The sequence below is a fragment of the Punica granatum genome, chromosome 5 (assembly GCF_007655135.1).
Source record: "Punica granatum isolate Tunisia-2019 chromosome 5, ASM765513v2, whole genome shotgun sequence".
Taxonomy (NCBI): Eukaryota; Viridiplantae; Streptophyta; class Magnoliopsida; order Myrtales; family Lythraceae; genus Punica; species Punica granatum.
Window position 1 is genome coordinate 26,938,456 of NC_045131.1, and position 11,524 is coordinate 26,949,979.

Sequence of the window (11,524 nt, forward strand, 5' to 3'; positions counted from 1 at the left end):
CTTTATCGTTTACTTTTGCTGATCCTAATGTCATAAAGTTTTTTTTTTTAATTAACGAGTGTTCTGAAGGCAAAATTGAAGGAAAGTGGTTTCGGAAAAACAAAAATAGTAGTAGTTAGGATACAGTCGCTTTCATTGGCAATAGTAATGGGGTATGCTTTCCAACTAAGTTCTTTGCCCAAGTGCCTTAGAAACTAAAGCCATTATTTACAAGTTATTGCTCCAAATTAATAAAGCACTAAATCTAAAAGTAGGATCCTTGCCTTAAATTATATAAAGACTGTATGCCTCGACCAATAATTGCATGGAGACGGGAGTATAAAATTATTGTAACTATTGCCCACTGCAAAATGATGTATATGATATTCTTATGGAAACTCTGTGTCATGCAGTACGTACAATATATTATGATTATCGTATGTATAGTCTTTATATAGATAGTATAATATACATATACATAGTTTTTTCCAAAAGAAAGTCGTGCCCATCTGCCCGTGACATGACCCTAAGTACAAGATCATCGTGACGACAACCAATTTCTCGTTAAGGCATATATCGTGCATTTATATGTTTATATATGGAAAATTGAACATTAGTTGTACTATTTGCAACTCTTTTTATAATTAAGCAATATGAGGTGCAAGTTCTAGCTAGTGATAATGCTTTACTTTTGCCAATATATATGCAGGAATCTGCAAAGATCTTCTATGGCAATGAGAAAGTCAAAAGGAACACAAGATCAGCTAGGCATATGCAAAGTTTTGGAGAGCCATCCACCGAAATTAGGTCAAGAATAAAACATATGCTTAGGTATATGTGGTGAATTGTGAGAGAGAAAATATTCATATCGAGATTTGGACCTATATATACTTAGGTGTAATTTCGCAGGAGATCATGAACTAATTAAGTCAGAACATTTCATTGAGTATGAGACCTACGCCACCTGACAAATACTTCCTTAATTGTTCGTTTGGATAGAGAGATGAGAGAATAATACAGAAGGAAATGACTTAAACGGAGAGCGTTATTTATTCAAATGCCTCCATTCAGATCGGGATTTTTTTGCCCGGTTATTCAGATGGAATTCTTTTATTATTTATTGAAGTATATACATATATATATATATATTATATGATTGAAGCGTGTATATATATATATAAAGAACTCTCTTCTGAAAGGAAGAATAGGGAAAGTAATAGTTTTTCCTCCGGATCCTCTCCCTCCATTTTTCTCGAGCTTTCTACGTAAACATGATACAAAAGAAAAAAAAATGTAGAACAAAAAAAAAAAGGAAAAAATTTGAGCGAGAAAGCATGTCAAGTAATTTACATTTAGCACACAATTGCTCTTTATCTGTCAAAAAACATGCATATAGCACACAACTCTCCCAGCTAGAAGTGGGAAAATTTCTGGAACCAAACTTGAGCTGAAACGGATTAATGTGGTTTTATTAGGAGGTTAATATGCGCGGAGTTTTAATTATGCTCTCTAATGCTATATGAATTTTTAAGATGACCATCCATGATCCGACCTATGTCAAAAACTAAATCTTTGTGAATGTGTAAGTTATTACTATTTAATTACTGCTTAGCAGGGCTAATCCATATCAAAACTACAGTACAGGAATTGAAACTAAACCAAGTGTTCATCCCTAAGCATAGTTAATTTTCACCCCATACTATTTACAGATGGTTAATTATTAGTCGACTATATATAAATGCAAGATGGATCGACCTGGAAATATAACCTTTTTCGGTTTTCCATGACACAGGTTTATCCCGGGGACCCATCAAAGCACCAATGAGAAGGCTAAGGGTTTATTCGGAGACGTCCAAATGTATACTGACTTAATCTATCCCTGTGAATACAATATCTACGCTGGGAGAGTTTTACCCTTTACTAGACTGATCCGGCTTGATTGGCTTAGTCATGATCCAACTAAACTTTCGAATACCAAAATTCACACCAAAAAAAAAAAAGACATCAATTTGCCGGCCACACTACATAATGCCTAAAGAAATTCTAAGGAGATTTCTGGATCGATCAGCAACCTACCAAAGAATAAGAATATTCTTGACCTATTATTAACAAGAATACATATTCTTCTGTTATATATGATTTTTCTTTTACCTATTAAAAAACACAAAAAGCCATTCCACTAATTCGAATTATTCCGTTAAGCCAACATTTGATACCGGAATTATACTTTTGATAGAAATAAGAAAACATGTGAAACCCAATTGCCATAAATTCAAATTAAATACTATTGGCGTTATTGTTGGTATCATGTAAGTGCTCTAGTATTTCTAGTTATGATAATAAAAGTTGGTCTTTTCCTTGCTCCGTTAACTTAGCACTTTATTTTGATGCATCAATACAGCAAGTGAATCAATTTATTTATATATATTCATTCTCTTTTTGCCACAATTCATATTCATTTGATTCTCAAACTTCTACAATTCAAACTGAAAAATTCTTGATGGTAAAATTAAGTGGAAAATTATTAATTTCCCTAAGAAGCGTGCCTAAAAATTATTTTAATACTCACTTGAAAAAAAAAAAACACATGATATTGTTGAATTTGCACTAATTGCCCCTGTAAGTAGAACTTTTAGGAGGATACAGTAAAATCCTTTTTTCTAATTAACGTTTGGAAAATTTTCATCAAGTGCCCTGATATAAGAATTATCAAATTGGACAGTATTTATTATAAAAAATACTAATTGGACGGAAATCTCTTAATTCTAAGTAGAAAAAAATTATTAATTATCATTTTTTTAAAATTTTTGTGATTTGTATTATATATATTCTCATCATCTTTAGATGTGCACATGTACACATAATTATACAAAAGCCTAATATATACATTTTTTTTTATAAGTGTAGTTTTCTTTGAGCAAAAGATATGCACAACGCAAGAGTCCATTCATCTAAGATAATATTTTTCAACTTAATTTTTCCGTACTTACAAAAGTACAGTTTTACAAAATCAAGGATATATTTTGAGTTTCGCTTGCATACGTGAAACTCTGATTACATATGAAATGGTAGAGCATGAGAATGTAACTTCTATTACGGATCATGATCGCATCCGTAACTGTGATTACAATTACAATTAACAGAAAATATACCAAAATCAAAAGTGACACAAAAATCCGATGGAAAACCGTAGACAAAGCTTTTCCAATCACAATCTATGAAATAGAAACAAAATGAAAGATTTGACTCATCAAAGCAAACAAAAAAATCGTAATCCTCCTCGGTCCTCATCTGAGATGCGCCTCGTCGTCGCCTCCACGGATTTAGGCAGCCCCAAGTCGAATACCCCTTTGTCCTTTGGAGCTACGACAGAGGGCAATTCAGTAATTTCAACTCAGGACAGTGTCCATTTCTTTCTTTCTTTCTTTCTTTTTTTCTTTTTTTAATTAAATGAGGAAGAGAAAGAAACAAGGGCGAAAGAACGGTATCTGTGTCTGATACTGTTGAGTATATTCTGCCGAGGGTCAATTCCTTATTATGGCCATCATCATGATCTCTCACTCTCCTTCCCCTTCCTCAGATGTGAAAGCAAGCCCTCTTCAAGTTCGCAGCCTTTTCACTGCCTAGAGAGAGAAAGAAAGTCCACCACAGCACCAGAGTCGTTTAGAGAGAGAGAGTCGGACAGACGGACAGGGAAGGAAGGAAGCCAGAAGCTGTTGGGATCGTTTCTTGAGCTTCGAATTTCGGGCAAATGTTTTCGAGGGTCTCCCATGACTTAGCTGCTGGGGTTCAGGGAGGAGCTGGGCCTCTCTGAATTCCCAGAAATTCTTCTTTCCCCCCCCTGCAAAGCTTGAGCTTCCTTCCTTCCTATTTGCGGGCAAAGAAAAGAACACCTCAGTTTTCCCGGGAAGAAAGTTCCAACCTTTGGGTTCTTGGTGGGAGGAGACCCTCTTGCGTGATTTTCGGGGCCGGATGTGGTACGAGGTTCTAAACTCTCGCTGGCTCTGTTTCTTGGCCTCCTATTGGAACATTTTGTGGTGTTAGTCAGCAAATTCTTTTCATTTGTTTCTATTCCCAATGGTTTGGAGCTTTCAAGTTTTGATCTTCGTGTTTAACATTTGTGTAGATTTGTGGGTGTGGGACAGCCGTGCGTGTTCTTTTCTCGAGTTGTTTAAGGCTGTTGTATTTTCGAGCTCAGGATCTTATTATAGGCAATATGGACTTGTGACGGTTAATGGTGGCTTTAATGATGATGGTGGAGCTCATCTAATTTATTTTTCTGCTCGGGAAGAACTTATCAGTTAATATTCGAGCTGCTAGCTCTTACTGAATTTTGGTGGACAGTTGGGATTTTTTACTTTGGTTTCTTTAGTTTTGAATAGCTTGGAAGATTCAGGAACTGGCTGATTCTTTCGTTAGGGGCATTACGGTTTAAGTCATCCCGTAAATCCTAAATTTACGAGTCTAAATTTTGGCTGTGGTTAATTTGGGTAGCTATGATTGTACAGAAAATTGATCTGCCGGCAGTTAACATTTTTCCACTCATGGTTGCTGATTGAGTACGCCGTTTGCTTAAATTGCTAATATAAGTTGGCTCTTTAGCATGTCACATGGGACTCTTTTTTTTTTTTTTCTGTTGGGTGAAAAAATATTCTTTTCTTGGTTGTGCTAACAAAAGACATGTCTTTGAAATCGAATCTCCAGTTCACGGGTCTTATTAATGGTCAATAGATTACATGCCAGCATGAAACATGGTTTACATGTTAGATGTCAAGCTGAATATAGAATCTGCAAGTTAAAAGGTTTTATGTACTACTGATTTTATAATTTGTCAGGTGAAGATGATATATATGTTGATTGTATTTACTTCTTCATCAAGTTCAACCTTAAATATTCTTATCCAGTAATGTTTGATGTACCCTTTTTCTAAGCAATCTTGCCAATACTTGAATTATGGAAGGTTCTCTTCTTTCTGTTATTGTTTCTTTATCAATATAATTATACTCTATCTTACACTCAATTTCATTTTCTGCCGTGTAGTGTATATATGATAACAAGTCGATGACTAGATAACTAGTGTATATCAGAAACTTGATAACAACTTGATTATGAAGAATCTTGCAGATTGAGAAGGTTTTTCACTGAATAATCTCACCTTTTGTGGTTATTTTATCTTATTTTATCTTTTAATTTCACAATCGATATGCGGTGCGGATTCTTCTGGAAATGCTTTTTAACCCATCATGGACCCGAAATAAGCTAATTAAAAACCCAAAAACCAAAACCCAGAAAATTATGTTGTAGTTTCTTTTTATGTATACTCAGATATACAGGCTTTTTTGTTTGTATAATTTTTTTTTATTTTTGGCACCAAGCCTTTGTTCTACAGTACTTCTATCTCTGCCTTGTTCTATTAAAATTTTTGATCTCATGATGCAGGTACAAGTCCAACAGAAACTCAGATCGGGTGAATGGAACTTCTTCAAGCCATCGATGGAAGATGCGGTGCTGAAAATGCTCTCTAAGACATAATTCCAGTATAGGGACAAAGCCCCGAGAAATGCACCTGAGCCATTGTCTTGACTTCTGTTGGTTGGCCTAATTGACCACATCTTAACACACTTGTTCAACTGGAATCGGATGAAGCAATCTCCTTCCTTCACAGAGAAGTTTCCTTCTATCCTGGGGCCAGATTTCCTTTGGCAAAATTCTCCCAAAACCAGAGGGAAAACATCAAACTTGTGGTCGTGAAGCTCTGCTGGGGAAAGCTCCTTTGGCAATAATAAGACCTTCCGAAAAAAATAAAATATAAAAAAAGAATCCGTCTTCCTATTCCATCTTCTTGACCCCGAAACTTCGTCAGAAGTCTCTGTGGGTCGGAAAAAGTCCTTTACGGGCAAATCTCCTTTGGCATTGCGGAGTCCTTGGTTGGCTCCTCCTGGTTTATCTCTGTATAACCAGGGCAAATCTCCTTTGGCATTGGTTCCAGTTTTACTAGTTGGATATTCTCATTCGAGATACCGGCTTTAAATTTCTGGACCGACTATATATCTGAATCTATCAATATCACCTATATTGTATAGATTCATTGATATTTGACTGGATAACATACAAATCTTGGGTTGCAAACTATCCATTCTTGGCCAGTCAAGTGTCATTTTCATGGTATTTTTCTATTCCCTTCTTACTGATGATTTACCTCCATAATGCTCCAAAGGATAGTAACTTAGATCCATACTTTTCATCTTGATAACTAGGTGTGTGATATTTTCCGATCTTGTCCATCCCTCTAATCCTTGCTCGTGGAACATTGGCTTTCTCTGTTGAGGTTGGGAAGTATTCACTGTTAGGTGAGAAATCTTGCTTTGGTGAGAAATCAAATACAGAGAAGCTTTACATTTTTCTGTCACTATGTCAACTTCCTTTTTACGTCTGTCAATGACATTAAATTGTCTTCTTACAAATTTTATAGGTGTTTCGGAAATGGGTGTCCTCTTCAGTGAGTCTGATTGGGACAGTTTCAGTGAGAGCAGTGAAGACCAAGAGGAGCTGGACTTCATCTATGGGAATCAAGCCCATTATCTTCTCTCCAATCTTGAGGAGACCATTGGGAAGATTGACGATTTCCTCTCCTTTGAGAGAGGATTTCTCCGTGGAGATATAGTGTGCTCTGCAGCCAACCCGTCAGGCCAGACTGGGAAAGTCGTGGCTGTCGACATGTCTGTGGACCTTGAGAGCACCAACGGGAAGGTCATCAGGGACATAAACTCGAGGAAAATCTCAAAGATCCGGTCTATCTGTGCTGGTGATTACGTGGTTCACGGGCATTGGGTCGGGAGAGTGGATCGAGTGATCGACTCAGTGAGCATAGTGTTCAATGATGGGATGAGATGTGATGTCATTGCAGTGGATCAAGAGAGAATTGTCCCTATTTCTCCGAATCCTGTGGACGATCCACTGTGTCCATATTTCCCCGGGCAGCGGGTACAGGTTAAACTGCCCGTTGTATCCAGACAAGCAAGGTGGCTTTGCGGGAGTTGGAAGGCAAGCCACGAGGAAGGCACTGTCTGTGCTGTAAAAGCAGGTCTGGTACAAGTTGAGTGGCTTGGATCCGCTCTTAGCCAATCCGGCTTGAACGTGCCTCCGCCCCAAAATTTACAGAACGCAAAGAATGTGACTGTGCTCTCTTGCTTCTCGCACTCAAACTGGCAACTTGGTGACTGGTGTTCAGTCCCAATTGGTAAGACTGTATTCGCTCATCAGAGAACAGGTAATGGATTTCAGAGGAAGGACTCAAACCCAAACAACGAGGGCATTTTCGTGGTTTCGAGGACAAGGACGAGAGTGGATGTCCTGTGGCAGGATGGAACCCGCTCACTTGGAGAGGATTCGCAGTCTCTGCTTCCAGTAAATATTGTAGACGTGCACGAATTTTGGCCTGACCAGTTTGTGCTCATGAAGAGTAGTTCCGAGGACCCACAGGCTCCAATGACCCAGAAATGGGGTGTCGTTCGATCTATGGACAGCAAGGAGAAGACAGTGAAGGTAGCATGGAAGAATCTTTCTTTGGAGGAATCAAATGGTGTCGGTGAAGAAATGGTGAGTGCCTACGAGCTAATCGACCATCCCGATTACTCCTTCTGTCTCGGGGACATTGTGTTTAGAAGTGAATTGGATTCTGGAGGCGAGGCCAATAAAGGAAATTCAGAGAATTCTTACTTGTCTTCGATCGGTAATGTTGTTGGGTTCAAGGATGGTACCGTTGAGGTACAATGGGCAACGGGCTTCACGAACAAGGTATATAAGCTTTTCCGGCATACATTATTTTTGTTGGTCCTCAAAAACACAATAAGGAAAACAATGTGATATTGCAGGTTGACCCTTGTGAGATCTTCCGATGTGATAAACTCGAAGTTCCGACTGCATCTTCAGTGGCCTTTGATGACAATATTGTTGATCAAATTAGCCAACAAGCAGTTGATTACGACATGCATTCATCTGACCTGAAAGGGAAGGTACATGAATATTGGTGATCGTAGTTGTCTAAGACAGATTTGCAACAGCTGCCATTTTCAGGATATTTAGAATTCTTAGAGATGAATTAAAAACGATCTGATCTGAACTCGTGCAAAATATTTATTTTCCAGGATTTGCTCAGCTGTGGTACATTCAATGACGAAGAACGGCGAAAGTACCCTTGGGAAGGTATTCCCCTTCCGCTTCCTCGATCTGCAATTGGGTTCTTAAGAGGTTTCGCAGCAAGCGTTTTCGGGTCAGCAGGGTCCACGTCAGAATTAGACTCTAGTCTGTCAGGTCCCGTCCATGAAGACAGAAATCCACGTGATGATTACCTTGACAAAGAAATTGTAGGAACTCTTGATTCAGGAATGCAGCTGAAAACGGTGGTCTCTGAGGTGGCGGGTTCGGAGATGGAAGTCCTCCCAGAGTTTGAAAATAAGGATATATTCTTAATAGAAGAAAATGGTGATGAGAGGTTCAAGCGGTTTGATATGGTTGGTGACTGTTCCGACCACTTCTTTCTCGATCAAGCTGGCAAGGAACTGGGATCATCTCAGGTTAGAAACAGAACTTGAAAAATCCCCGAGTAAAATGGACAGAAAAGGGAAATGTTTAATCTTGTTCCTCTGTTTGTTTGCAGGTTAAAAGGGCATGGTTCAAGAAAGTTAGGCATGAATGGAGCATTCTCGAGAAAAACCTTCCTGGTATGCAGTTTTTTCCTTAGTCCTGATTTCCTTTCCATTTAAAAGCTACAGTATTTGGTAACTTTCATTTATCTGAGATACTAACTTGAATGTCTTAACAGAGACAATATATGTACGCTCTTATGAAGAAAGGATGGATCTCTTGAGAGCGGCCATCGTGGGTGCCCCCGGCACTCCTTATCACAAAGGCCTGTTCTTCTTTGACATCTTTCTTCCTCCGGAGTTCCCAAACGTGCCGCCTGTAAGCAAATTTAACTTTTTCAATTTTCATTGTTCTGATAATCGGACCTGGCATTGACCCCTTGGACTATGGATTCATGAGTTTTATGGGTTCGAGAAGCAGTCCCTTCAGCCTGATCCTGTTTATCAAAAGACAGACGAATTTAATTAATTTTGAGGAAAATGGGACCGATTCAAAAGCTAGAGCAGCCAGTTCAACTGATAGATTGCCCTGTACTGTAATGTTTGGTTGTCAAATCCCATCTCTAGAAAATGGGGACAGTCACGTATATCAGCATGTTAATGTTACGCGTGTTTATACCTTGCAGATGGTGCACTACCATTCGGGAGGACTCCGCCTGAACCCAAACTTGTACGAGTCCGGAAAAGTTTGCCTGAGCCTCCTGAACACCTGGACTGGGACAGGATCTGAGGTGTGGGACCCACAGAACTCCACTGTCCTCCAGGTCCTTGTGTCACTCCAGGCTCTCGTACTCAATGACCGGCCCTACTTCAATGAGGCGGGATATGATAAGCAGGTGGGGAAAGCCGAGGGAGAGAAGAACTCGGTGAGCTACAATGAGAATGCATTCCTCCTCAACTGCAAGTCCATGATATACCTTCTCCGAAAGCCGCCGAAGGTATAGTTATTCCTGATAAGTAAATGATAAATGATGCCTACATTGACAAGCCTAAAACATTAGCTGCTCTAATTGATAGGATGTAGTCTTACGCATAATGCTTCATTTCCTAATTGTTAACTTAAAACTTCGAACGATTTTGTCGAACCAGTCATATCTATATGAAAACTCTGATGAAGACGCAGAGAATGAGAGGACTGATTTTTGCTACCTTAGTGTGTTATTTCACATGCTAATAATAAAGATATATTCTAACGTGCTTGTTAATCTCAATATCCGCACCTTGGGTTGTTCAGCATTTTGAGGCGCTTGTGTTGGAGCACTTCGGGAATTGCTGCCTGAACATTCTAAGCGCTTGCAAGGAGTACATGGATGGGGCTCCAGTAGGATTCCCTTCAGGACATGGGATCGAAAGAGAGCAAGAAAATCACAAAGGGAGCTCGACGGGGTTCAAGATCATGCTCACGAAGTTGTGCCCAAAGCTTATCGAGGCATTTGAAGAGAAGGGGTTCGACTGCAGCCAGTTCATGTGCCCATAGAATTTCCTTGCTCTGGAAGAGGGACGCAGTATAGAATCTTCCCTGCTCCTGAACTCTCGATATTTCTACGACAGCTTGTAAGTGTGTCTGTATATAAGTTTGAGATTGAGGACTCATAAGAAAATACATGAAATGAATGTCTGATTTGTGAAAGACCGAACCGGTCTTGTCTGTGTCCTCGTGTGCAATAAAATGGCTTCCAAGGAAGCCTTCTGTGTGGTCCCTCGAAAAACAAGAGCAGCAATGGCTATTGCTGTGTTGTATAATATGATAATAATGTTAATGGAATTGTGTGCTTGTGTAATTGATCTTTTCATAGGCAAGGAATCCATGTATATGAAATATAATATATATATATATATAATATATCTATATTTATAATCTATAATAAAAGAGCAGCTCTGATTTATTATAAATGTAGATATAGACGTAGATAAATATAGATTTTCGAACAAAGTAGTCTTTTTCAATAAACTAAATGAAGGCTCGCACGTTGCGCATTAGATTATAAGAAATTTGAAGATACAAATCTTGAAGTATAAAAACCTATTGGTATTATTAAATAACGTAATATATGATCTTAATATATATATATATATGTATATATTATATGTGCTTGAGTTTTATGTAAAATTAGGAATTGAGAAAAGAGTCTAAAACTATAGAAATTAATTTAGTATCATTTTTTTTGTTTCATTATAATATGTAAAATATGCATGAAAAACGACATGATAAGAAAATTTAAAAATATTCAATTTTAATTCTTATAAAGTAAGTATATTCCCTTATTACTTTTACTAATATACATATACAAAAATATTTACAACAGAAATATACGAAATATCTTTCTTCAGTATTATACGATTTAAGATAATTATCCTATAAAAGTAAATTGAGTGAAAAATTAAAATAAATCTCATAAGATAGAATTATCGTATATTTGATCATGCATCAAATGGTTAAACTCAAAATATATACATATAAACGAAGTTGATTATTGATAGTAAAAATCAATATTAGTGTTATCATTGTTATGACTACTCGAATCAAACTTTATAAAAATAAATAAATAAAAATATTGAATTCAAAGTTGTTGAAAAAAAGATCTCTATTGAAGGATTTTAATTAATAAATCAACACCCATAGTAAAACCAGAATAAAGATTTCATTAAAACAATCAATATTGAACAATTAGTTTGAAATTCGTATTAGAAATTCACTGTAAAAATTAAAATTCAACCAAAGAATAAAGAATAAATAAATAAATCTATTGAACTCGAAGTTCGTGGAGAAAAGATGTCCATTAAATTATGAAATAATAATAAAAAATAAATTTTCAAGGTATATAAATTAGAAAAATCTTACAATTATTGAAGCGACACTCACAACGGAATTGGAATAAAGATCATGTCAAAATAATCAA

At 37.3% G+C, this 11,524-nt stretch overlaps 1 protein-coding gene across 1 annotated transcript; it reads left to right on the forward strand.

The window, feature by feature from the left end:
- Positions 1 to 3,512: 3,512 nt before the first annotated feature.
- Positions 3,513 to 10,415, forward strand: LOC116207636 (probable ubiquitin-conjugating enzyme E2 24). The gene is made up of 10 exons (XM_031540671.1): positions 3,513 to 3,956; positions 5,419 to 6,144; positions 6,237 to 6,329; positions 6,452 to 7,776; positions 7,854 to 7,994; positions 8,127 to 8,555; positions 8,639 to 8,702; positions 8,804 to 8,943; positions 9,251 to 9,562; positions 9,859 to 10,415. Exons 4-10 carry the CDS (start codon positions 6,463 to 6,465, stop codon positions 10,099 to 10,101), a joined length of 2,643 nt encoding a protein of 880 aa, XP_031396531.1. The 5' UTR covers positions 3,513 to 3,956; positions 5,419 to 6,144; positions 6,237 to 6,329; positions 6,452 to 6,462; the 3' UTR covers positions 10,102 to 10,415.
- The last annotated feature ends 1,109 nt before the right edge of the window (positions 10,416 to 11,524 follow it).

Excerpts from the sequence above, each read along its gene's own strand:
- LOC116207636 (XM_031540671.1), top strand. The coding sequence starts at position 6,463 with ATGGGTGTCCTCTTCAGTGAGTCTGATTGGGACAGTTTCAGTGAGAGC. Across the intron at positions 7,995-8,126 it reads CATCTGACCTGAAAGGGAAG|GATTTGCTCAGCTGTGGTAC; the intron begins GTACATGAATAT and ends TTTATTTTCCAG. Across the intron at positions 9,563-9,858 it reads TTCTCCGAAAGCCGCCGAAG|CATTTTGAGGCGCTTGTGTT; the intron begins GTATAGTTATTC and ends TGGGTTGTTCAG.